At 45.5% G+C, this 27,913-nt stretch overlaps 2 protein-coding genes across 6 annotated transcripts in view; both read right to left on the bottom strand.

Moving 5' to 3' along the window:
• The window catches only part of LOC109879521 (feline leukemia virus subgroup C receptor-related protein 2), a 60,813-nt gene extending 47,085 nt beyond the window's left edge, over positions 1-13,728 (bottom strand). For 2 of the 5 annotated variants that reach the window (XM_031836769.1, XM_031836770.1), the window contains exons 1-2: positions 12,509-13,728; positions 7,344-7,485 (exon numbers count right to left, since the gene is read on the bottom strand). In XM_031836769.1, the coding sequence (XP_031692629.1) occupies positions 7,344-7,485; positions 12,509-13,108 (742 nt within the window). In that variant the 5' untranslated portion in view covers positions 13,109-13,728. The remainder of the gene's footprint in view (positions 1-7,343; positions 7,486-12,508) is intronic. The other 3 variants (XM_031836773.1, XM_031836774.1, XM_031836771.1) reach the window with 3 other exon arrangements.
• Positions 13,729-14,172: 444 nt separating this feature from the next.
• On the bottom strand, positions 14,173-27,913 carry LOC109879525 (basic leucine zipper transcriptional factor ATF-like). Its single transcript, XM_020471693.2, has 3 exons — positions 27,563-27,913; positions 25,462-25,566; positions 14,173-15,883 (listed from the first exon to the last, which is right to left on the bottom strand). Exons 1-3 carry the CDS (start codon positions 27,629-27,631, stop codon positions 15,668-15,670), a joined length of 390 nt encoding a protein of 129 aa, XP_020327282.1. The 5' UTR covers positions 27,632-27,913; the 3' UTR covers positions 14,173-15,667.

Below are 27,913 nucleotides of genomic sequence, written 5' to 3'. Positions count from 1 at the left end.
AACCTAACTAGAGTACAACTAGAGAATGGCGTGAACCTAACTAGAGTACAACTAGAGAATGGCGTGAACCTAACTAGAGTACAACTAGAGAATGGCGTGAACCTAACTAGAGTACAACTAGAGAATGGCGTGAACCTAACTAGAGTACAACTAGAGAATGGCGTGAACCTAACTCGAGTACAACTAGAGAATGGCGTGAACCTAACTCGAGTACAACTAGAGAATGGCGTGAACCTAACTCGAGTACAACTAGAGAATGGCGTGAACCTAACTCGAGTACAACTAGAGAATGGCGTGAACCTAACTCGAGTACAACTAGAGAATGGCGTTAACCTAACTCGAGTACAACTAGAGAATGGCGTTAACCTAACTAGAGTACAACTAGAGAATGGCATTAACCTAACTAGAGTACAACTAGAGAATGGCGTTAACCTAACTAGAGTACAACTAGAGAATGGCGTTAACCTAACTAGAGTACAACTAGAGAATGGCGTGAACCTAACTAGAGTACAACTAGAGAATGGCGTGAACCTAACTAGAGTACAACTAGAGAATGGCGTGAACCTAACTAGAGTACAACTAGAGAATGGCGTGAACCTAACTAGAGTACAACTAGAGAATGGCGTGAACCTAACTAGAGTACAACTAGAGAATGGCGTGAACCTAACTAGAGTAGAACTAGAGAATGGCGTGAACCTAACTAGAGTACAACTAGAGAATGGCGTGAACCTAACTAGAGTACAACTAGAGAATGGCGTGAACCTAACTAGAGTACAACTAGAGAATGGCGTGAACCTAACTACAGTACTAATAGAGAATGTCATTACAAATATCCTTTTGTTTCTCACAATGAGCATAACCACGACTCCCCACCAGCAAAAAAAGACAATGGTGTTTTTATCTGTTGTGTTTCGCTCTACAACTCGTGACCGGGCCCTCTGATCGGGTGACTTGTATGTCACACCCTGATGACACGGCTCCCTGCGGCCACTCCTACACGTGTCAGCAATAAATCAGTTCAACCAGCCAGTGCGGAAACAGTTCCTCCTTGGCCATTGGCAAAAATATCTGCTTTGCGTGTCTGTGCCTGTTATGAGAAATAAAATAGAGGGTATGGGATAAACAGAAAGCGGGGGTGACACAGAAATACAGACAGAAGAGAGAGAGAGAAAGAGAGAAAGAGAGAAAGAGAGAAAGAGAGTCTTTGTGCTGACACATTTCCTGTCTGTAGGAACGGGTCACTTCCTCCAGAACGCAGCCCTTCTCCCACTCAGAGCGCTCCTCTAACTTTTCAAAGTCAGAAAGCACACTTAGTAAAATTGGTGTGTTGTCCAAAACTGTATTGAGGCGTTTACTGTTTATAGAATGAACAATAACAAGTACTTATTTTCAGCATCACAATGACATTCTACAATCTCCTCTGGAGGGAAAGTTCTGGAATTATAAAGTCAAGTCTACTAATTCTCTCTTTGTCAATGTTTCGTATGTTCATAGTAAAAGCCTGAGTGTCCTAAATGACATCCCAAGTGGACAGGTGTACCTATGCGCCAACACACACACACTACAAACCCAACACACACACTTTACATACCTGACATACAGGCCAGACGCTTCAGAAGGGGATGTATGAGCAAGAAAAAGGAAAAACAACAATAGCCTGAATAATTTGATAATGTCATTTAGAAGACGCATTCATCCAAAGAGACTAACATGCAAACATTTAATAATATAATTGAATAACCCAAAATCCCTCACAGGCTAAACAGAACAGAAATCCCTCACAGGCTAAACAGAACAGAAATCCCTCACAGGCTAAACAGAACAGAAATCCCTCACAGGCTAAACAGAACAGAAATCCCTCACAGGCTAAACAGAACAGAAATCCCTCACAGGCTAAACAGAACAGAAATGCCTCACAGGCTAAACAGAACAGAAATCCCTCACAGGCTAAACAGAACAGAAATCCCTCACAGGCTAAACAGAACAGAAATCCCTCACAGGCTAAACAGAACAGAAATCCCTCACAGGCTAAACAGAACAGAAATCCCTCACAGGCTAAACAGAACAGAAATCCCTCACAGGCTAAACAGAACAGAAATCACTCACAGGCTAAACAGAAGTCACTCACAGGCTAAACATTACTTCCTCATCAGCTAAAGTGACACACTAAACCTCCATCACGTTGCACACACTGAACATGTAATAAACAGATATATATTAGCGTTCGGATAGAGATATATATATAAATGCAGGTTGTGCAGTGGCTTTCAGAAAGTCTCCACACCCCTAGACTTTTACCCATGTTTTGTTGTGTTACAGCCTGAATTTAAAAATGGATTCAATTGAGACTTGTGTGTGTCACTGGCCGCACACATTACCCCCATAATGTCAAAATGGAATTATGTTTTTAGAAAATTGTACAGGGTATCCTAGTGGTTAGAGCGTTGGACTAGTAACCGAAAGGTTGCAAGTTCGAATCCCCGAGCTGACAAGGTACAAATCTGTCGTTCTGCCCCTGAACAGGCAGTTAACCCACTGTTCCTAGGCAGTCATTGAAAATAAGAATTTGTTCTTAACTGACTTGCCTGGTTAAATAAAAGATAAAAAATAATAATAATAATAAAATTAAAAAATTAAAAAATTTAATGTCTCGAGTCAATATGTATTTAACCCTTTGGTTATGGTAAACTTAAACAAGTTCAGGACTATGCATGAGGTTGGACTCACTCTGTACGAAATAATAATGTTTAACATGATTTATGAATGACTACCTCATCTCTGTACACCCACACATACAGATAATTGTAAGGTCCCTCAGTCAAGCAGTGAATTTCGAAAAAACAGATTCAACCACAAAGACAAGGGATGTTAACATCGCAAAGAAGGGCACCTATTGGTAGATGGGGTAAAATGTTTATTTTTATTTTTTTAAAGCAGACATTGAATATCCCTTTGATCATGGTGAAGTTATTCATTACACTGTGGATGGTGTATCAATACACCCACTCACTACAAACATACAGGTGTCCTTCCTAGAGCTGTGGCGGTCATTACATTTTGTCAGCCAGTGAAGGTCATGCAAATAACTGCCGGTCTCACGGTAATTAACCGTTAATTAACATAAACACATTTAGCATCACCTGGCTTCCATATTTTGTCCACAAGCCACAAGCCACACTGCTGCATCTACATTTATAGATGCAGAAATCGCTCCGTAATTTCCTGGTGTCTAAAATTCTAATAGTTCGACCTAAGTTCAGTTTATGTGACAACAAATATATAAATAAATAAAATCATTCAAAATAGGCAACTAAAGCATGACTTAAAGAGAAGACAATGAAAAGACTAATATCTAATCTGTCTTTTAGTTATAAAAAAATGTTAAACTTAAATTGAGCGAACAACATCGGCCATATCCCCGGTGAGTGTGCACAGCTCATATTCACTCTTTATCCTGTTGGGTCAGTGCCACTTAAAAGTTAAGACAATAGTTTCCTCCTCCAGTTTAGATGGACGTCATATTCTATTAGTGCCTCCCTTTCTCACGGGGCTTTTACATAGACCAGGTTGTTTGTACTGATCTGTTTGTCAGTATCAGCAGAGTGCCTGCCCCCCCCCCCGTAGAATTGCATGAAATGTGTTTATTAAAAAGGACCAGATTTTTCCCGCGCAAAGAAAGGCTAAATCGGATACGTTTCTTCTATAGACTTGGCTACTTGAGGGGCGGCAGGGTAACCTAGTGGTTAGAGTGTATGGGCGGCAGGGTAGCCTAGTGGTTAGAGTGTAGGGGCGGCAGGGTAGCCTAGTGGTTAGAGTGTAGGGGCGGCAGGGTAGCCTAGTGGTTAGAGTGTAGGGGCGGCAGGGTAGCCTAGTGGTTAGAGTGTAGGGGCGGCAGGGTAGCCTAGTGGTTAGAGTGTAGGGGCGGCAGGGTAGCCTAGTGGTTAGAGTGTAGGGGCGGCAGGGTAGCCTAGTGGTTAGAGTGTATGGGTGGCAGGGTAGCCTAGTGGTTAGAGTGTATGGGCGGCAGGGTAGACTAGTGGTTAGAGTGTAGGGGCGGCAGGGTAGCCTAGTGGTTAGAGTGTTGGGCCAGTAACCAAAAAGGTTGCTAGATCGAATCTCTGAGCTGACAAGGTAAAAAAAAAAATCTGTCGTTCTGCCCACTGTTCCTAGACCAGTTAACCCACTGTTCCTAGGCCAGTTAACCCACTGTTCCTAGACCAGTTAACCCACTGATCCTACACCAGTTAACCCACTGATCCTACACCAGTTAACCCACTGTTCCTACACCAGTTAACCCACTGTTCCTACACCAGTTAACCCACTGTTCCTACACCAGTTAACCCACTGTTCCTACACCAGTTAACCCACTGTTCCTACACCAGTTAACCCACTGTTCCTACACCAGTTAACCCACTGTTCCTACACCAGTTAACCCACTGTTCCTACACCAGTTAACCCACTGTTCCTAGGCCATCATTGTAAATAAGAATCTGAATCTTAACTGACTTGCCTAGTTAAATGAAAAGGTCAATAATAATACTCAACGCTACATGCTACATGCGCTGAGCCACGCACTGAACACTCTTCTTTAGTGAAACAGTGATTGAGTTATATTATAAGCCTAAATTATGACTATCCAATATCTTAACCGCAAATGCAGTTATGATTTATTATAAAAAGGTGCATTTCTATGGTGAAAATGTGCTTCCCCAAACTTGAAACTCACGCGCAGCCTACACATGCTAGGTAGGCTACACATGCCAGGTAGGCTACACATGCCAGGTAGGCTACACATGCCAGGTAGGCTACACATGCCAGGTAGGCTACACATGCCAGGTAGGCTACACATGCCAGGTAGGCTACACATGCCAGGTAGGCTACACATGCCAGGTAGGCTACACATGCCAGGTAGGCTACACATGCTAGGTAGGCTACACCGGTTGTAAAGCGGATTAATGTGCTTCATTCAGTGTGAGCAATAAACATAGGAGAAAGCTGAGATACTCGTTTAAATAGAAGTCAGTCAAAACTCTTGTTTTCACACACAACTGCACTGGGCTTATATAAGAACACATGTTTCTCTAGGCTCTACAACCCTGTTCCAGGGGTCTTGTTTCTCTAGGCTATGGGTTCTCCAACCCTGTTCCAGGGGTCTTGTTTCTCTAGGCTATGGGTTCTCCAACCCTGTTCCAGGGGTCTTGTTTCTCTAGGCTATGGGTTCTCCAACCCTGTTCCAGGGGTCTTGTTTCTCTAGGCTATGGGTTCTCCAACCCTGTTCCAGGGGTCTTGTTTCTCTAGGCTATGGGTTCTCCAACCCTGTTCCAGGGGTCTTGTTTCTCTAGGCTATGGGTTCTCCAACCCTGTTCCAGGGGTCTTGTTTCTCTAGGCTATGGGTTCTCCAACCCTGTTCCAGGGGTCTTGTTTATCTAGACTCTGGGTTCTCCAACCCTGTTCCAGGGGTCTTGTTTCTCTAGGCTATGGGTTCTCCAACCCTGTTCCAGGGGTCTTGTTTCTCTAGGCTCTGGGTTCTACAACCCTGTTCCAGGAGTCTTGTTTCTCTAGGTTATGGATTCTCCAACCCTGTTCCAGGGGTCTTGTTTATCTAGACTCTGGGTTCTCCAACCCTGTTCCAGGGGTCTTGTTTCTCTAGGCTATGGGTTCTCCAACCCTGTTCCAGGGGTCTTGTTTCTCTAGGCTATGGGTTCTCCAACCCTGTTCCAAGGGTCTTGTTTCTCCAACCCTGTTCCAGGGGTCTTAAGCCTATAGGCTGCATTTTAAAGTATTTTGGCCACATTAGTTGTGATACCAACCTTATCAAAACATAGACTTCACACACTGGGAATCAAAATAAATTTGAGTTATGAATTGATTGTCTATGGGCGAGGCTACATGATGCATGCAACTATGATTTGAAAAAGTTGACTGCCTCAGACTGCACACATCATTCACAAGTGATAATATTGTCACTCATCAGACTGACTATTCTCAATGTAATCTGGTCTTTACATGTAATGAATAATGTGTGAAATTAGTTTAGATTGGACCATTATGCATCTGTCAGAACAGGGCCAAGGCAAAGAAAATACACGTCAACCATAAGCACTTGAATAGCAAACGGAGGACACTTTTCCCTGTGGTTTATTTTCATGCCAGCCAGGTAGACTATACTCCTGTTGTAAAGAGAAGTAATGTGCTTAATATTAAGAAAGTTGAGAAATAAATATAGTAGGCCTAGCCTATAGAAAGCTGGTGGGATCCTCCTCTGTTTAATAGAGGCCATCAATCTGTTCTCACTCCATTGCATAGCCTATAGAAATGTTGTGTAACATGAGCTCATGGGCTCTCATGAGGTGTTTGATTAGATTTTCCATTACATTAGCATTGATGTCAGAGTTATTATGGTCACAGTAACAGTCCTAGCTCTTCCTAACTCAAGTTGCTGGAGAGGAAGGAAACCTCTCAGGGATTTCACCATGAGGCCAATGGTGACTTTAAAACAGTTCCATAGTTTAATGGCTGTTATAGGAGAAACCGGAGGACGGATAAACACTGTAGTTACTCCAAAATACTAACCTAAATGACAGAGTGAATAGAAGGAAGTCTGTACAGAATAAAAAATATTCCAAAGCATGCATCCTGTTTGCAACAGGGCCCTTAAGTAAAACTGAGAAGGAAAAAAATGTGGCAAAGAATTTAACTTTATATCCTGAATACAAAGCATTATGTTTGGGGCAAATAAAACACATCAGCGAGTACCCCTCTTCATATTTTGAAGAATATTGCTGGCAGCATCATGTTATGGGTATACTTGTCATTGGCAAGGACTAGGGAGTTTTTTAGGATAAAAAGAAACAGAATAGAGCTAAGCACAGGCAAAATCCTAGAGGAAAACATGGTTCAGTCTGCTTTCCAACAGACCCTGAGAGATGAATTCACCTTTCATTTTGTTCCTGAGGGGCCCAGTTACTATGTTGACTTACATTGGCTTGACAATTCATGATAAAACTTGAAAATTTGCTGTCAGCAATGATCAATAACCAACCTGACAGAGATTGAAGAATTTAAAAAAGAATATTCTGCAAATATTGTACAATCCAGGTGTGAAAAGATCTTAGAGACGTACCCAGAAATACTCATAGCTGTAATCTATCGCAGGTGATTCTACCATGTATTGACTCAGAACGTTAAAATATATATATATTTTTTTTTTAAGTTAGAATTTCAAACCATTTTAATCCCACTTTAACACAACAATATGTTTTAAAAAGGTCAAAGGGTTATATACGCATTAGTAAGAGAGTTCGATGATGTTTATATTTATAGTATAACAACAAACATGTTACCTATGACGACCAGTAGGAAGAGCAGGGTAGCAACTCCTGCTGTGATGTAGAACATGATACTGATGTGATAGGCCAGCTGATCCATGTCCTCAACGTTAGGCACCAGGATGGGAGGGACCAGGAACCCAATGGCTATACCCAACTGGAAGAGAAGAAACACAGCATAACAACGACCACACTTATTGGAGATGCATGTTGGGAGGCATGTTGGGAGACAGAGAGGCTGAAGATAGCCAATAGGGGTGGCTGTTGTAGACAGAGGGCATTCATTCATTCATTGTAGTACAAATTGAACCTGTCTCAAACTGGCTGACAGACAGTGCATGTTGGGCCATCTCTTCAGAGGTCCCAGTGATCAAATCAAAATGTATTTATAAAGCCATTTTTACATCAGCCGATGTGACAAAGTGCTTATACAGAAACCCGGCCCGAAACCCAAAACACAAGCAATGCAGATGTAGAAGAATGGTGGCTAGGAAAAACTCCCTAGAAGAAGAATGGTGGCTAGGAAAAGCTCCCTAGAAGAAGAATGGTGGCTAGGAAAAACTCCCTAGAAGAAGAATGGTGGCTAGGAAAAACTCCCTAGAAGAACAATGGTGGCTAGGAAAAACTCCCTAGAAGAACAATGGTGGCTAGGAAAAACTCCCTAGAAGAACAATGGTGGCTAGGAAAAACTCCCTAGAAGAAGAATGGTGGCTAGGAAAAACTCCCTAGAAGAAGAATGGTGGCTAGGAAAAACTCCCTAGAAGAAGAATGGTGGCTAGGAAAAACTCCCTAGAAGAAGAATGGTGGCTAGGAAAAACTCCCTAGAAGAAGAATGGTGGCTAGGAAAAACTCCCTAGAAGAACAATGGTGGCTAGGAAAAACTCCCTAGAAGAAGAATGGTGGCTAGGAAAAACTCCCTAGAAGAAGCATGGAGGCTAAGAAAAACTCCCTAGAAGAAAAGAGGAACCAGGCTCTGAGTGAATGGCCAGTCCACACTAAGTGATATAAGTGGAAATATTGAACAGCCAGTTTACAGAGGAAGCATGTTGCATCTTGTGTAATAAGACCATAACAGACCATGGACCATACAGGAACTACTATACTGTAAGTGTTATAGTGACATCAAAGTGGGAACACCCGCCCAGCCTCACGGACCGGAGGCTACAGAGAAACACCCGCCCAGCCTCACAGACCGGAGGCTACAGAGAAACACCCGCCCAGCCTCACGGACCGGAGGCTTCAGAGAAACACCTGCCCAGCCTCACGGACCGGAGGCTACAGAGAAACACCTGCCCAGCCTCACAGACCGGAGGCTACAGAGAAACACCTGCTCAGCCTCACGGACCGGAGGCTACAGAGAAACACCTGCCCAGCCTCACGGACCGGAGGCTTCAGAGAAAACAGGAATATGTCAACTAGAGTAGCAGACTGCCAGGGATACTAATGCTGCATTTAGACAGGCAGCCCAATTCTGATATATTTTTCAATAAATTGGTATTTTGACCAATCAGATGAATGAGCTCTGAAAAAAAATCTGATGTCAAAAGATCTAAAAAGTCAAAAACGCAGCCAGAGTCACATTTACCGTGCTCGCTGTGGTGATAATCCTTCTCAGCATGCTTGTCTGGCTGAAAGTGGCATTGCCAAACCAATAAACAATAAAACAAGTTAAAATACTGAAATAAGATATGTACAGTCAACATTAAAAGATCCCAGCTTGTTGAGAAAGTACAGTCTCTGTTGGCTCTTTTTGTAGATCAGGTCTGTGCATTTACTCCACTGAAGCTTATTGTCCAAGAGGACACCCAGGTATTTGTATTCCTCTACAATCTCTATGTTCTGACCTCTGGTAGATGTTGCAGAGGTACGTGTGTACGCTTCCTGAAGTCTATGCACATCTCTTTGGTCCTCAATACCAACAAGACCAAGTGTGATTCGTCACACCACTCTACAAAGTTATCTAGGACCGGGCCATGATGTTCCTCGTCATCATGCAACAGGCTGATCAAGGCAGTGTCATCAGCGAACTTAACGAGGTGTCTGTCAGTATGGGACCTAGTACAACTATTAGTGTACAAGATGTACAGGAGTGGGGGACAAAACACATCCCTGGGATGTGTGTTGGTGGCGCATTATGGGATGTGTGCCTGTGTTGGTGGTGCATTATGTCCGAAACATGGGAATCTATTTTGACCCACTGGGGTTATTCCCAGCACTCCTGTTGGAGCCGGCGGTATAGCCAAGCAACCAGAGGATGGGCAAGATGAGCGGTATGGTGGAGACGGGCGGAACAGGCCCACATTAACATCGACGGGGCTGTAGTGGAGCGAGTCGAGAGTTTCAAGTTCCTTGGTGTCCACATCACCAACGAACTATCATGGTCCAAGACAGTCATGAAGAAGGCACGACAAAAACCTTTTCCCCCTCAGGAGACTGAAAACATTTGGCATGGGACCCCAGATCTTCAAAAAAAATTGACAGCTGCGCCATCGAGATCATCCTGACCGGTTGCAACACTGCCTAGTATGGCAACTTCTCAGGATCTGACCGTAAGACGCTACAGAGGGTAGTGCGAACGGCCCAGTACATCACCAGAGCCAAACTTCCTGTCCTTCCAGGACCTAATAGGCGGTGCCAGAGGAAAGACATAAAATTGTCAGAGACGCCAAGTTCAAAGTTCACCGCTCAAAAAATAATAAAGGGAACACTAAAATAACACGTCCTAGATCTGAATGAATGAAATATTCTTATTAAATACTTTTTTTCTTTACATAGTTGAATGTGCTGACAACAAAATCACACAAAAAATGATCAATGGAAATTAAATGTATCAACCCATGGAGGTCTGGATTTGGAGTCACACTCAAAATTAAAGTGGAAAACCACACAACAGGCTGATCCAACTTTGATGTAATGTTCTTAAAACAAGTCAAAATGAGTCTCAGTATTGTGTGTGGCCTCCATGTGCCTGTATGACCTCCCTACAACGCCTGGGCATGCTCCTGATGAGGTGGCGGATGGTCTCCTGAGGGATCTCCTCCCAGACCTGGACTAAAGCATCCGCCAACTCCTGGACAGTCTGTGGTGCAACGTGACGTTGGTGGATGGAGCGAGACATGATGTCCCAGATGTGCTCAATTGGATTCAGGTCTGGGGAACGGGCGGGCCAGTCCATAGCATCAATGACTTCCTCTTGCAGAAACTGCTGACACACTCCAGCCACATGAGGTCTAGCATTGTCTCGCATTAGGAGGAACCCAGGGCCAACCGCACCAGCATATGGTCTCACAAGGGGTCTGAGGATCTCATCTCAGTACCTAATGGCAGTCAGGCTACCTCTGGCGAGCACATGGAGGGCTGTGCGGCCCCCCAAAGAAATGCCACCCCACACCATGACTGACCCACCACCAAACCGGGCATGCTGGAGGATGTTGCAGGCAGCAGAACGTTCTCCACGGCGTCTCCAGACTCTGTCACATGTGCTCAGTGTGAACCTGCTTTCATCTGTGAAGAGCACAGGGCGCCAGTGGCGAATTTGCCAATCTTGGTGTTCTCTGGCAAATGCCAAACGTCCTGCACGGTGTTGGGCTGTAAGCACAATCCCCACCTGTGGACGTCGGGCCCTCATACCACCCTCACGGAGTCTGTTTCTGACCATTTGAGCAGCACATTTGTGGCCTGCTGGAGGTCATTTTGCAGGGCTCTGGCAGTGCTCCTCCTTCTCCTCCTTGCACAAAGGCGGAGGTAGCGGGCCTGCTGCTGGGTTGTTGCCCTCCTACGGCCTCCTCCACGTCTCCTGATGTACTGGCCTGTCTCCTGGTAGCGCCTCCATGCTCTGGACACTACGCTGACAGACACAGCAAACCTTCTTGCCACAGCTCGCATTGATGTGCCATCCTGGATGAGCTGCACTACCTGAGCCACTTGTGTGGGTTGTAGACTCAGTCTCATGCTACCACTAGAGTGAAAGCACCGCCAGCATTCAAAAGTGACCAAAACATCAGCCAGGAAGCATAGGAACTGAGAAGTAGTCTGTGGTCACCACCTGCAGAACCACTCCTTTATTGGGGGTGTCTTGCTAATTGCCTATAATTTCCACCTGTTGTCTATTCCATTTGCACAACAGCATGTGAAATTTATTGTCAACCAGTGTTGCTTCTTAAGTGGACAGTTTGATTTCACAGAAGTGTGATTGACTTGGAGTTACATTGTGTTGTTTAAGTGTTCCCTTTATTTTTTTTGAGCAGTGTATATTCTCTGCTACCGTGCGGCAAGCGGTACCGGGGCACCAAGTCTAGGACCAAAAGGCTCCTCGACAGCTTCTACCCTCAAGCCATAAGACAGCTGAACAATTAATCAAATGGCCACCATACTATTACATTTACCATGAAGTTGGGCTTAAAAGGGGTTAAAAATATAAAAATATATCTTCACTATGCTCGAAGGGATATATAATTTCTGCTTTTGTATTTTTACCCATCTACCAATATGCGCCCTTCGCTAGGCATTGGAAAACCTCCCTGGTCTTTGTGGTTGAATCTGTGTTTGAAATTCACTGCTGGACTGAGGGACCTTACATATCATTTTGTGTTGGGTACTGAGATGAGGTAGTCATTACAAAAATCATATTAAACACTATTATTGCACACAGAGTGAGTCCATACAACTTATTATGTGACTTGTTAAGCACATTTTTATTCTGAATTTATTTAGGCTTACCATAACAAAAGGGTTGAATACGTATTTACTCAAAACGTTTCAGATTTTCATTTTTAATTAATTTCTAAAAACAATTCCCCTTCGACATTATGGGGTTAGTGTGTGTAAACCAGTAACACAGCGTCTCAATTTAATCAATTTTCAATTCAGGCTGTAACACAACAAAATGTGGAAAAGGTCAAGGGGTGTGAATACTCTCTTAAGACACTATATGTGATGACATTGACCTTCCACCTTTGAGGGCCGAGGATGAGAGATGACCAACTGACCAATATAGGCAAGTAGTGGCTCGAGAGTCATGCGTAATTGCGCAACTTGGTCAAATAGACACCTGGATGGAGTAATCTGTGACATTTAGATAACTGACTAAATCAATAGGACATTACATTGTAATTGCATAATCAAATAGCTATATTAGCAATTACTTTTTAACTTATTGGACCTTGGACTACATAACATACCTGGTTTCCAAAGACCCCGATGGAGCAAGCGGTGGACACTTCCTCCGATCCGAACCACACCGAGGCGATCTTCGACGGCATCCCGAGGATAAATACCTGCGCAAGGGAGCAACAGAACTGTCCGAGCATGGTCACCGCAAACAGATCCGGTCTCACGCTTGTCACCTTGATCCAAGTCCCCGCACAATTCATGGCCGTAGCCACCAGCGCAATAATACGGAGACCCTTCTTATCCAGTAACCAGGTGACTGGGAATATGAAGGGGATGTAAGTCAACATGTAGATCATAGACATCCAATCTATAGTAAAAGACTCTACCCCGTAGAACCGCATGAAAATGTTGTTGATAATTCCGTACTGGATCCATTGAAACGAGTTACAGAGAGAATACGAACCGAACAGCAGCACGATGAACCATCTCCGCTTGTATAGTTTTATCGTTTTGGTTGTATCGTCACCGTTCCGGTTGAGTTGTATATTGTTCTCCAGGCGCACCTCCTCGCTGTCACCGGCAGACATCATTTTATTTTTTTCCAAATCGGACACATTTTCATTGTCGTTGATTTCGCCATCAACCAAAGAGGATTTTCCGCTGCTCATATTGTAGCTTACGTTTATTCAACGACGTGCTGGTGAAAATAATCCAGACACGTATTTCTGTTACATTTTAGTGAGAGTTCAGAGTAGACCGACTACCGTTGTCTATGACAGCTCCAATATAGTTAGTAAATACCGTGTTGGTACATTTAAACCAAGCCAATTACACCACCTCTCGAAGTTCGCCAATCAAACTACAAATGACACCAGCTTCTATTTATTACGCCACGTTAGTAAATAACGTCGTTTAAAAGAAAATACATTCCCTGAGATAAAAATAAAAAAAGTGAAGTTAGTTAGAGAAACTAGGAAATTATTCGACGTTCGTGCGAAAGCTTTTTTTAAACACCCCAGTCAAGCCTAGCTACATTACAGGTTAACCACTTCCTAGTGTGCTGGAGTTGACAAAACACTAGCCTACTTTCACAAGCAGTTAGACCTCAATACACACAACAATTTAGCCCTAAACGTGTCTCGACCTAACGTATATGACGCGCGAAGTATCAATTGTCCATTGTAAACGCCGGTTTTACGTCCCCACGTGGTACCGACCAGTGACCCCGACAACATTGACCCCTCACCGCCGTCTGTGTTGAAATGTGGCACAACACCCGGGGACATCAACCCAACATCCGACTTCTGTGCTCCCCCGCCCTCAGATATACACACAAAAATAGCATTTTGGCATTGATAGTGGAATCCTTTAGTCTGTAATATATATATATATAAATATATATATAAATATTCTACAAACTAAAATTATTCCACTATCAATTCCCAAATGCTATTTTTGTTGTTGGTGGCATAAGTTACACAACACACAAATGCAAAGCACTATCCACTGACCCAAGAATATAATATGGTTCTGTAATTACAATATAATTGATCGTGTTAGTTTCAAGCGTCATTAGTCGACTCGTACGTACAGCACACACGTGGTACACACACGTGGTACACACACGTCCAACGAAATGCTTACTTCCAGGTTCCTTCTCGACAATGCAACAACAAAACATTTAACATGAAAATGTAAGTCTAAAAACACGAGGTTCAACGTCACTATTTGCATTTGCATTTTTTTTCTAACGTTAACTTTATTTCTACATGTGCAGTAAGACAACATATATATAGATATATATATATATTTTAAAAAACACGTTTCGATACAACAGAAAATATTTTAAAAGTACAATCACAATACTAACCTAGACAGTGTAAGTCCTGTCTCAGTGCAATCAGAAAAACACTCATATTGGAGCATACAATGCTTTACCGTACCTTACCTTTACTTATAGGTACACAGCGCCACCTAGCGACCATATAGATTAACAATAGAGTACCTTACAGGTGCACAGCGCCACCTAGCGACCACATAGATTAACAATAGAGACAATGCTTTACCGTACCTTACCGTTATTTACAGGTACACAGCGCTATTGGGCGCCCATACAGATTGACATGATGATTTCGTTATCAAAGTGGTTGTCAGATAGAACTTACATGATTCAAATAATACATTTGTTGGTATCAAAATAGAAAAGCAGCATTTTTTTTTGTTTTTCGACAAGAATATCTTCAACATCATTGGAGTCATTAAAACACAATTTATCACATGCTCTTCGACCTCCATCACAAATAACCTGTTGTTATCATCTACGATGTGGGATTGTATCCTGAGTATTTCCAGTAAAACAATTACACTATTACACTTTTTTTTTTTTTAGGGGCCAATAAACACTAAAATAACAAAACTGTTGAAAAATGTAGAAACAGTGACACAGTTCGGCGTTACTTCAAATATATAAAAAAAAAAAGTTCAAATCTACAACTGACACAAGAGCAATGCACAAAAACACTGTAACCCTCCAAGATTGAAGGGGTCAAAGGTTATATACGAGAGAAAAAAAAAGTAAACACATAAACCGGAATCATTTATATCATTCATCTTTGTATGAATAGAGGACAATAAACATTTCCACAAACTGGTGTTCTGGTATCGTGATCATGTCTGCGGCAGGGTAGCCTAGTGGTTAGAGCGTTGGACTAGTAACCGGAAGGTTCCGAGTTCAAACCCCCGAGCTGACAAGGTACAAATCTGTCATTCTGCCCCTGAACAGGCAGTTAACCCACTGTTCCCAGGCTGTCATTGAAAATAAGAATGTGTTCTTAACTGACTTGCCTGGTTAAATAAAGGTTAAAAAAAATGTTGGTTTTGGACTATTTGCATTTTGTCCATTTGATTGATTCTACAGTCGCGTCAAAGAGATAGGTTTGGAAGTTATTTTATATATCAGACTGCCTTTTGGCATCTTTTCAAAATAAGAAAATCTGTTATTTTAAACCATTCCTAAGTGCTGCTTGTTCTGTGACGTTTCAAAATGCCAGTCTTTACTCCATCCTCTACACATCCTGTTCCATGTGGCTCTATATAGTACACAACTTTTTGACCCATAGGGCTCTGATGAAAAGAAGTGCACTACTAAGGAAGTAGGGTGCCACAGTGTACCAAGGTCACTAAACTTCTCCAGCTTCTCTCCAGTCCCCCTTGTTGGTCTGTGGCGATCAGTGTTGGTAGTGAGACACAGCAATACTGTGGTGGAAGGCAGTGCTCCCGTGGTGGTGGGGGGAGTACAGGAGGTCATGGGTCGTCTGAGGAGCCAGGCCGCTGCAGAGAGGCTCATGGGTAGTCAGGACGGAGGAGAGATACTTGGCCTCTTCTGTTAGTCTCTTCACCTCCTTCCTCAGTGCTGTGTTCTCCTTCTCTAGGTTCTCACTCTCCTGAAACCACAGAAACAAATCAATCAATCAATCAAATGTATGCATAAATGCTGCTTTACATCACTAGGTCTCAAAAGTGCTTTACAGTAACCCAGCCGGCTTTACAGTAACCCAGCCTGCTTTACAGTAACCCAGCCTGCTTTACAGTAACCCAGCCGGCTTTACAGTAACCCAGCCGGCTTTACAGTAACCCAGCCTGCTTTACAGTAACCCAGCCGGCTTTACAGTAACCCAGCCGGCTTTACAGTAACTCAGCCTGCTTTACAGTAACCCAGCCTGCTTTACAGTAACTCAGCCTGCTTTACAGTAACTCAGCCTGCTTTACAGTAACTCAGCCTGCTTTACAGTAACCCAGCCTGCTTTACAGTAACCCAGCCGGCTTTACAGTAACCCAGTAACCCAGCCTGCTTTACAGTAACCCAGCCTGCTTTACAGTAACCCAGCCTGCTTTACAGTAACCCAGTAACCCAGCCTGCTTTACAGTAACCCAGTAACCCAGCCTGCTTTACAGTAACCCAGCCTGCTTTACAGTAACCCAGCCTGCTTTACAGTAACCCAGTAACCCAGCCTGCTTTACAGTAACCCAGTAACCCAGCCTGCTTTACAGTAACCCAGTAACCCAGCCTGCTTTACAGTAACCCAGCCTGCTTTACAGTAACCCAGCCAGCTTTACAGTAACCCAGCCTGCTTTACAGTAACCCAGCCTGCTTTACAGTAACCCAGCCAGCTTTACAGTAACTCAGCCTGCTTTACAGTAACCCAGCCTGCTTTACAGTAACTCAGCCTGCTTTACAGTAACTCAGCCTGCTTTACAGTAACTCAGCCTGCTTTACAGTAACCCAGCCTGCTTTACAGTAACCCAGCCGGCTTTACAGTAACCCAGTAACCCAGCCTGCTTTACAGTAACCCAGCCTGCTTTACAGTAACCCAGCCTGCTTTACAGTAACCCAGTAACCCAGCCTGCTTTACAGTAACCCAGTAACCCAGCCTGCTTTACAGTAACCCAGCCTGCTTTACAGTAACCCAGCCTGCTTTACAGTAACCCGGTAACCCAGCCTGCTTTACAGTAACCCAGTAACCCTGCCTGCTTTACAGTAACCCAGTAACCCAGCCTGCTTTACAGTAACCCAGCCTGCTTTACAGTAACCCAGCCAGCTTTACAGTAACCCAGCCTGCTTTACAGTAACCCAGCCTGCTTTACAGTAACCCAGCCAGCTTTACAGTAACCCAGCCAGCTTTACAGTAACCCAGCCAGCTTTACAGTAACCCAGCCAGCTTTACAGTAACCCAGCCTGCTTTACAGTAACCCAGCCAGCTTTACAGTAACCCAGCCTGCTTTACAGTAACCCAGCCAGCTTTACAGTAACCCAGTAACCCAGCCTGCTTTACAGTAACCCAGCCTGCTTTACAGTAACCCAGCCTGCTTTACAGTAACCCAGCCTGCTTTACAGTAAGTGACCTCCAAAAACACAAGATCAGGATATATATATATTTATTTACATGTATTTAAGCCCTTCTTTTTGGAACTAAACAGTCAGAGGGGTGTTCTACTAAGCTATTATATAATGGTTTTAAGAAGGTCACACCAAGGATCATTTTGCTATTTGATTTTGATTTTGAAGACCCCTGGAAGTATCCCCCCCAAAAATATAGAAAAAATGATTTGATCCAAAATGTTACATGGCCTTTTTACATGTCTTTTTTTTTATTTTTTATTACAGGGAACAGTATCCATATATTCTTCCATTCATTTTGTTCTACTGGTACCAGGGGACCTTCAGACGAGTCTGGTGAGGCCTGTGGGTGTCTTAGAGCAAAACCCGAAATGTAGGTGTTCCTGAGAAGCCTCACCTTTCCACAGAGGGGTCATATGAGTGTGCAGCCCAAACTGTTGGGACGCTACAGACAGAAGTCGGCAGATCGGCTACACTTCAGTACCGACATCAGACGGGGACCCAAGACGAAGAGCAAAACAGAGAACACCATCGTGTTCGTGAGAGTCTCATCTTTCCATTCGAACGCTGCATACGATTTTGTGAGAAGACTGATTTTCTGGATGTCTCATGGTCTGACATAACACTGCTCTAGCTCTGTGACCTTTCACCCCAGATGTCTCATGGTCTGACATAACACTGCTCTAGCTCTGTGACCTTTCACCCCAGATGTCTCATGGTCTGACATAACACTTAACTTAAACTGACAGACTTTTATGGGGATTTCTAGGGAGTTTTTCCTAGCCACCGTGCTTCTACACCTGCATTGCTTGCTGTTTGGGGTTTTAGGCTGGGTTTCTGTACAGCACTTTGAGATATCAGCTGATGTACGAAGGGCTATATAAATACATTTGATTTGATTTGATTTGATGTCTCATGGTCTGACAAACACTGCTCTAGCTCTGTGACCTTTCACCCCAGATGTCTCATGGTCTGACATAACACTGCTCTAGCTCTGTGACCTTTCACCCCAGATGTCTCATGGTCTGACAAACACTGCTCTAGCTCTGTGACCTTTCACCCCAGATGTCTCATGGTCTGACATAACACTGCTCTAGCTCTGTGACCTTTCACCCCAGATGTCTCATGGTCTGACATAACACTGCTCTAGCTCTGTGACCTTTCACCCCAGATGTCTCATGGTCTGACAAACACTGCTCTAGCTCTGTGACCTTTCACCCCAGATGTCTCATGGTCTGACATAACACTGCTCTAGCTCTGTGACCTTTCACCCCAGATGTCTCATGGTCTGACAAACACTGCTCTAGCTCTGTGACCTTTCACCCCAGATGTCTCATGGTCTGACAAACACTGCTCTAGCTCTGTGACCTTTCACCCCAGATGTCTCATGGTCTGACAAACACTGCTCTAGCTCTGTGACCTTTCACCCCAGATGTCTTCTGGTCTGACAAACACTGCTCTAGCTCTGTGACCTTTCACCCCAGATGTGGAAGTGCGACATAGGCAGATGTGGTGGATTGAAACTAATCCAATACAAAAAACCCACTTAACTTAAACTGACAGACTTTTATGGGGATTTTTGTATTGTGCTAATTAGATTTCCGCAAGGGGGACGGACATCGACCTTAATTTTTTTTTAAATACCGAGGCATCATCAGTCTGTAGTTTTGTAACTTCCAAGAAAAGAAATCCCCAGACAATTTCCTTAATTTGTCAACAAATGGTCTTCCAATTTTTTTTTGCACAGAAATGACATTTCAGTTTCAACGATCTTTGTGGAAACCTGGGATGTGGGTGGTGGTGGTTGGTAGATCCAGTCTATGTGATTACATTATCTGTCAACCATCCCACCTGGTCTAGTTCTGTGAGCCTTATCCATGTGTTGGCTCAGCCCAGCCCTCACTAGAGCATGATGGGGGACCAGTGTTGGCTCAGCCCAGACCTCACTAGAGCATGATGGGGGACACACCAGTGTTGGCTCAGCCCAGACCTCAGTAGAGCATGATGGGGGACCTGTATTGGCTCAGCCCAGACCTCACTAGAGCATGACGAGGGACAGACCAGTATTGGCTCAGCCCAGACCTCACTAGAGCATGATGAGGGACAGACCAGTATTGGCTCAGCCCAGACCTCACTAGAGCATGATGAGGGACAGACCAGTATTGGCTCAGCCCAGACCTCACTAGTGCATGATGGGGTACAGACCGGTATTGGCTCAGCCCAGACCTCACTAGAGCATGATGGGGTACACACCAGTGTTGGCTCAGCCCAGACCTCACTAGAGCATGATGGGGGACCTGTATTGGCTCAGCCCAGACCTCACTAGAGCATGATGGGGTACACACCAGTGTTGGCTCAGCCCAGACCTCACTAGAGCATGATGGGGGACCTGTATTGGCTCAGCCCAGACCTCACTAGAGCATGATGAGGGACAGACCAGTATTGGCTCAGCCCAGACCTCACTAGAGCATGATGGGGTACAGACCGGTATTGGCTCAGCCCAGACCTCACTAGAGCATGATGGGGTACAGACCGGTATTGGCTCAGCCCAGACTTCACTAGAGCATGATGAGGGACAGACCAGTATTGGCTCAGCCCAGACCTCACTAGAGCATGATGAGGGACAGACCAGTATTGGCTCAGCCCAGACCTCACTAGAGCATGATGGGGTACAGACCGGTATTGGCTCAGCCCAGACTTCACTAGAGCATGATGGGGGACACACCAGTGTTGGCTCAGCCCAGACCTCAGTAGAGCATGATGGGGGACCTGTATTGGCTCAGCCCAGACCTCACTAGAGCATGATGGGGTACAGACCGGTATTGGCTCAGCCCAGACCTCACTAGAGCATGATGGGGGACACACCAGTGTTGGCTCAGCCCAGACCTCACTAGAGCATGATGGGGTACAGACCGGTATTGGCTCAGCCCAGACCTCACTAGAGCATGATGGGGGACACACCAGTGTTGGCTCAGCCCAGACCTCACTAGAGCATGATGGGGTACAGACCGGTATTGGCTCAGCCCAGACCTCACTAGAGCATGATGGGGTACAGACCGGTATTGGCTCAGCCCAGACCTCACTAGAGCATGATGAGGGACAGACCAGTATTGGCTCAGCCCAGACCTCACTAGAGCATGATGGGGTACAGACCGGTATTGGCTCAGCCCAGACTTCACTAGAGCATGATGGGGGACACACCAGTGTTGGCTCAGCCCAGACCTCAGTAGAGCATGATGGGGGACCTGTATTGGCTCAGCCCAGACCTCACTAGAGCATGATGGGGTACAGACCGGTATTGGCTCAGCCCAGACCTCACTAGAGCATGATGGGGTACAGACCGGTATTGGCTCAGCCCAGACTTCACTAGAGCATGAGGGGGGACAGACCAGTGTTGGCTCAGCCCAGACCTCACTAGAGCATGATGGGGGACACACCAGTGTTGGCTCAGCCCAGACCTCACTAGAGCATGATGGGGGACACACCAGTGTTGGCTCAGCCCAGACTTCACTAGAGCATGATGGGGGACACACCAGTGTTGGCTCAGCCCAGACTTCACTAGAGCATGAGGGGGGACAGACCAGTGTTGGCTCAGCCCAGACCTCACTAGAGCATGATGGGGGACACACCAGTGTTGGCTCAGCCCAGACTTCACTAGAGCATGATGGGGGACACACCAGTGTTGGCTCAGCCCAGACTTCACTAGAGCATGAGGGGGGACAGACCAGTGTTGGCTCAGCCCAGACCTCACTAGAGCATGATGGGGGACACACCAGTGTTGGCTCAGCCCAGACCTCACTAGAGCATGATGGGGGACACACCAGTGTTGGCTCAGCCCAGACCTCACTAGAGCATGATGGGGGACACACCAGTGTTGGCTCAGCCCAGACCTCACTAGAGCATGATGGGGGACACACCAGTGTTGGTTCAGCCCAGACCTCACTAGAGCATGATGGGGGACACACCAGTGTTGGCTCAGCCCAGACCTCACTAGAGCATGATGGGGGACACACCAGTGTTGGCTCAGCCCAGACCTCACTAGAGCATGATGGGGGACAGACCAGTGTTGGCTCAGCCCAGACCTCACTAGAGCATGATGGGGGACACACCAGTGTTGGCTCAGCCCAGACCTCACTAGAGCATGATGGGGGACAGACCAGTGTTGGCTCAGCCCAGACCTCACTAGAGCATGATGGGGGACAGACCAGTGTTGGCTCAGCGTATTCTGTGGTTGTATGTTTCTTCAACTCATTTGATAAACAGGAAGTTTTTAAAGTTTTTTTTTCCCTCACTGTGACACGTTTCCTGTTTCCTGAGTAGAAGTCAAAGTCATTCAGAAGACTCTGTCTCTCTCTCTCTCTTCTGTGTAAATTAGGTATAGTAGAAAGCCGTGGGTAGGCGGGGAGAGAACGGCTGTCATTTCTGGTAAAGAACCCGTGTCAGTGGGTTGTTAGCCTAAGTGACGTGAGCACTGGGGTTTACCCAGGCCTGTCTCTGACAGTAATACTACACAGTCTATCACTCTCTATCTTCCCTCCTCTAACCCTGACCCTCTCTCCACCATTACAGGAACCAATAAGTGGAACATTTCTCTCTAACCTGTTTAGCTTCCTACACCTCTTGGAGTAAAAGGCCATCATCACCCACAAACACACAAAGCTCATCTGGCCCTGTGCAGGCCCACACTGTAACGGAACAACCACAAACACACAAAGCTCATCTGGCCCTGTGCAGGCCCACACTGTAACGAAACAACTACAAACACACAAAGCTCATCTGGCCCTGTGCAGGCCCACACTGTAACGGAACAACTACAAACACACAAAGCTCATCTGGCCCTGTGCAGGCCCACACTGTAACGGAACAACTACAAACACACAAAGCTCATCTGGCCCTGTGCAGGCCCACACTGTAACGGAACAACTATAAACACACAAAGCTCATCTGGCCCTGTGCAGGCCCACACTGTAACGGAACAACTACAAACACACAAAGCTCATCTGGCCCTGTGCAGGCCCACACTGTAACGGAACAACTACAAACACACAAAGCTCATCTGGCCCTGTGCAGGCCCACACTGTAACGGAACAACTACAAACACACAAAGCTCATCTGGCCCTGTGCAGGCCCACACTGTAACGGAACAACTACAAACACACAAAGCTCATCTGGCCCTGTGCAGGCCCACACTGTAACGGAACAACTACAAACACACAAAGCTCATCTGGCCCTGTGCAGGCCCACACTGTAACGGAACAACTACAAACACACAAAGCTCATCTGGCCCTGTGCAGGCCCACACTGTAACGGAACAACTACAAACACACAAAGCTCATCTGGCCCTGTGCAGGCCCACACTGTAACGGAACAACTACAAACACACAAAGCTCATCTGGCCCTGTGCAGGCCCACACTGTAACGGAACAACTACAAACACACAAAGCTCATCTGGCCCTGTGCAGGCCCACACTGTAACGGAACAACTACAAACACACAAAGCTCATCTGGCCCTGTGCAGGCCCACACTGTAATGGAACAACTACAAACACACAAAGTTCATCTGGCCCTGTGCAGGCCCACACTGTAACGGAACAACTACAAACACACAAAGTTCATCTGGCCCTGTGCAGGCCCACACTGTAACGGAACAACTACAAACACACAAAGCTCATCTGGCCCTGTGCAGGCCCACACTGTAACGGAACAACTACAAACACACAAAGCTCATCTGGCCCTGTGCAGGCCCACACTGTAACGGAACAACTACAAACACACAAAGCTCATCTGGCCCTGTGCAGGCCCACACTGTAACGGAACAACTACAAACACACAAAGCTCATCTGGCCCTGTGCAGGCCCACACTGTAACGGAACAACTACAAACACACAAAGCTCATCTGGCCCTGTGCAGGCCCACACTGTAACGGAACAACTACAAACACACAAAGCTCATCTGGCCCTGTGCAGGCCCACACTGTAACGGAACAACTACAAACACACAAAGCTCATCTGGCCCTGTGCAGGCCCACACTGTAACGGAACAACTACAAACACACAAAGCTCATCTGGCCCTGTGCAGGCCCACACTGTAACGGAACAACTACAAACACACAAAGCTCATCTGGCCCTGTGCAGGCCCACACTGTAATGGAACAACTACAAAATGTAAATGAGGACCTCAGAGCAACAAAAAAAAAGCAACAGAGAATTTAAATAAAAACTAATTTAAAAGAGTTGTAGATTAATGTTATTGTCTTTCTGAAACCACTGGAGAGAAGAAAAAAAATAAACTATATCCGACCTGGGTTCTATTAAATGATGATATTTTCTGGAGAGTTAAGCGTTTGAATGGGTGTCTTCGATCGACTCTATATGCGTTGATTTTGACATGACACCGTAGACCTTATGAAGGAAGTGTCCCCAGCTGAACTGCACGGTATCCCATTGATAATCTCTCTCCTCTTTAGCAACACTAACCGCTATCGCTACGTTTATTTGTAGCATCTTGAAACGGAAATAGGTGTTCTCTACTAGACAGTAACAAACGACAGCAGTGAAAGGCCGTGACTAAAACCTAGACCCTGCAGCCAACCAGTCAATCAACAGAAAGAGACGTTGAAATGAAAGTGACTGTGCTTTTTCACTTTGACTACACCTACAAGTACCTCCAGTCACGTGTCATATCGCTACTACCGGCCCACCAGCCTACCAGCCTACCGGCCCACCAGCCTACCAGCCTACCACTACAGAGAACTACTGTCACAGTGGAGAATTCTAGGTAAAAACAGGAGCAGCAACCCAGCAACCCATTTCTGATGATAAGATTCAGTGCAATAATCATTAGTTCTGGTCTCTGGGTTGCTGACGCCCACACGTGATAATGAATACTCTCAGCACTACAGCAAACACATAGGCAGAGATCTGGCCACGGCAGGGTGTCAAATAGCTTTCCCTATTCCCTATTCAGTGCACGTATTTTGCCCAGAGTTTCGTAGCTATCAGAATCATAAGTAGTGCACTACATAGGGAGTAGGGTGCTACCTGGGACTCAAGCTCAAGTGTTGAGCCCAACAGAAGCCACGATGACACATCGCCACATGGTCCATCAGCAGCACCGTGTCAATATCATCTCACACAGACCAACACAGATTCCCAACAACACAGTCTTATCGTGGTAGTTCACTGGGGAAATGGTCCCCGTGAATTGAAGGACTTGAAAATGTTTGATTACTACATAACCAGTCGGTTACTGACGTAGCCTGAGTACCAGTTTGTTTGTGCTATCATGCCCACTCCTTGTTTTACTTGACCATGAGCAATGGAGTTGGCAAGAACACAAACAGATCTGGGACCAGGCTGTAGAAGGAGACAACAGATCTGGGACCAGGCTATAGAAGGAGACAACAGATCTGGGACCAGGCTATAGAAGGAGACAACAGATCTGGGACCAGGCTATAGAAGGAGACAACAGATCTAGGACCAGGCTATAGAAGGAGACAACAGATCTGGGACCAGGCTATAGAAGGAGACAACAGATCTGGGACCAGGCTATAGACGGAGACAACAAATCTGGGACCAGGCTATAGAAGGAGACAACAGATCTGGGACCAGGCTATAGAAGGAGACAACAGATCTGGGACCAGGCTATAGAAGGAGACAACAGATCTGGGACACTATAAGATTCCTGTATGGGTGAAATGTTTATTGGTTTTATTCAGGCCACAATTGACTCACTGCTAAATTGCTCATGCAAGACCCAGCCGTGCTGGGATATGATATCATACATGAGGCCTTGTGGATAATCATCCTCAATTGATTCACTGCTCATGCCATGCCTAACTCATAGCCAGACATGGTGCATGTATCAGTGTGTTGCATTGTGGGTAGTCAGCCTAACTCGTAGCCAGACATGGTGCATGCATCGGTGTGCTGCATTGTGAGTAGTCAGCCTAACTCGTAGCCAGACATGGTGCATGCATCAGTGTGTTGCATTGTGGGTAGTCAGCCTAACTCATAGCCAGACATGGTGCATGCATCAGTGTGTTGCATTGTGGGTGGTCAGCCTAACTCATAGCCAGACATGTTGCATGCATCTGCGTGTTGCATTGTGGGTAGTCGTCCTCACCAGGTGTAGACTGTCTGCCTTCTGGGTCTGTCTCATCCTGCTCTTCTGGGCAGCGATACGATTCTTCTCTCTTCTCATTACTTTCTTTATGTTGTCTGAGGAGCCCTGGGGAGGAGACACGGGGCAGTCATCTTCCTGACAGGACACTAACTGAGCCGGCAGTGTAGCCTAGTGGTTAGAGTGTTGGACTAGGAACCGGAAGGTTGCAAGTTCAAATCACCGAGCTGACAAGTTGACATCTGTTGTTCTGCCCCTGAACAGGCAGTTAACCCACTGTTCCTAGGCCGTCATTGAAAATAAGAATTTGTTCTTAACTGACTTGCCTAGTTAAATAAAGATTTTAAAAAACTGTTGCTCACCCTAACTAACTAACTTACACTAATAGGTGGAGTATTCGGGTTCATTCCAGTATACAGTAGATTGAAAATGTATAATCATGCATAGTAATATTGAGACATCTCGTTGATGCATGACTTGACTGACGCATCATTTCTACAAAGCTGTTCTGATACCATGATCGGGACATGAAACAAGGCGTGATCTGAGGTGATGTGTTAACTGACGAGTCAGACCCACCCGACCCATCCTTTCTCAGCAGATGTCTATCAGCTCATCAAACGGCCTTCATTCCCAGGCCACACCTAACTATACAAATAATTGTCATCAAGAAAACTCTTCAGTGTTGTCATGCATGATTCTAGCATGATTCTAGCATGATTCTAGCATGATTCTAGCATGATTCTATGATTCTAGCATGATTCTAGCATGATTCTATGATTCTACATGATTCTACATTCCAATCCAAATCTAAACACTAAGGAAGAAGACAAACTCTGTCCTGGGGAACCGAAGGGATACACCTTTTGGTTTGTGCTCTAGCACGACACAGCTGATTCAAATAGTCAAAGCTTGACGATAAGTTCATTATTTGAATCTGTGTAATACCAGGGACAAAAAGACTAAACGTGCACCCCAAAACCTGTCTCAAATGACCAGCCGTGTGATGGTGATGTATGAACCCTCAACAATATGTTATTGAAAAGGTGATTATAATGCCCCATCCGAGCTGATGCACAAAACAGTCTTCATGTCTTCAGTCAACATGTCTCAACATACCAATGATAACACTTCATGACTGAATACATGTTATGAGAGAGAGACAGAGACAGCGACAGAGAGAGAGACAGAGAGAGAGAGAGACAGAAACAGAGACAGACAGCGACACATACAGAGAGACAGAGAGACAGCGACAGAGACAGAGACAGACAGCGACACATACAGAGAGACAGAGAGACAGCGACAGAGACAGCGACAGAGAGACAGAGAGAGTGACAGACAGCGACAGAAAGACAGCGACAGAGAGAGACAGAGACAGACAGCGACACATACAGAGAGACAGAGACAGAGAGAGAGACAGAGTGACAGCGACAGAGAGACAGCGACAGAGAGACAGAGACAGAGTGACAGCGACAGAGACAGAGACAGAGTGACAGAGAGAGAGACAGAGAGACAGCGACAGAGACAGAGTGACAGAGAGAGAGACAGAGAGTGACAGACAGCGACAGAAACAGAGAGACAGAGAGACAGCGACAGAGACAGCGACAGAGAGACAGCGATAGAGAGAGAGACAGCGACAGAGAGACAGTGACAGAGACAGAGAGACAGTGACAGAGAGACAGTGACAGAGAGAGAGAGACAGAGACAGACAGAGAGACAGAGAGACAGAGACAGAGAGAGAGACAGAGAGACAGAGAGACAGCAAACGAAGAGACAGCGACAGAGAGACAGCGATAGAGAGAGAGACAGCGACAGAGAGACAGAGAGACAGTGACAGAGAGACAGTGACAGAGAGACAGTGACAGAGAGAGAGACAGTGACAGAGAGAGAGACAGAGACAGAGAGAGAGAGAGACAGAGACAGACAGAGAGACAGAGAGTCAGAGAGACAGAAGAGGATCGAAAAGGTGCCCTTACCTGTCTATGTATTAATATCCTAATGATAACACTTCATGACTGAATAAACACAACAACAACAGAGAAAGAAAATACAAAATATTACGGCAGAAGAGGAAAGGTGGGAGAGAGAGAGAGGATCTCCTTACCTGCCTGCTGCTCGCTGGCGAAGGGGATTTGACACAACTGGAATCACTACTGTCAGAACCATGAGCCATAACCAACCACGTCGCCCCAAATCCAGAGCCTCTCTCCACTTCTGCTTTCTGTTTGTGTCTGTATCGATGTGTGTGTGTACCGCTGTGTGAGCGTGTGTACAGCAGAGAGAGAGAGAGAGAGAGAGTGTGGGCTTAGCTGAACTTGGACGATCGCTTAATGAGTAAGAACTCTTTCTTCTTCTCTCTCTCTCTCTCTCTCTCTTCTATTACTCTCCCGCCCTCCTTTCCTCTCTTTCTCACTGACACACACACTGTCTAATTAGCAGCCAGTGTCTGATGTGG

The sequence above is a fragment of the Oncorhynchus kisutch genome, linkage group LG12 (genome assembly GCF_002021735.2).
Source record: "Oncorhynchus kisutch isolate 150728-3 linkage group LG12, Okis_V2, whole genome shotgun sequence".
In the NCBI taxonomy this organism is placed as follows: Eukaryota; Metazoa; Chordata; class Actinopteri; order Salmoniformes; family Salmonidae; genus Oncorhynchus; species Oncorhynchus kisutch.
The sequence above is the reverse complement of the archived record's forward strand: the minus strand, read 5'-3'. Positions and strand labels throughout refer to the sequence as shown.

Bases quoted from the DNA above. Each gene is read 5' to 3' on its own strand.
- LOC109879525 (XM_020471693.2), bottom strand. From the start codon at position 27,631: ATGGCTCATGGTTCTGACAGTAGTGATTCCAGTTGTGTCAAATCCCCT. The intron at 25,567-27,562 runs GTAAGGAGATCC...TCTCCTCCCCAG, and splicing joins CGCCAGCGAGCAGCAGGCAG to GGCTCCTCAGACAACATAAA. The intron at 15,884-25,461 runs GTGAGGACGACT...CTGTGGTTTCAG, and splicing joins AGGCAGACAGTCTACACCTG to GAGAGTGAGAACCTAGAGAA.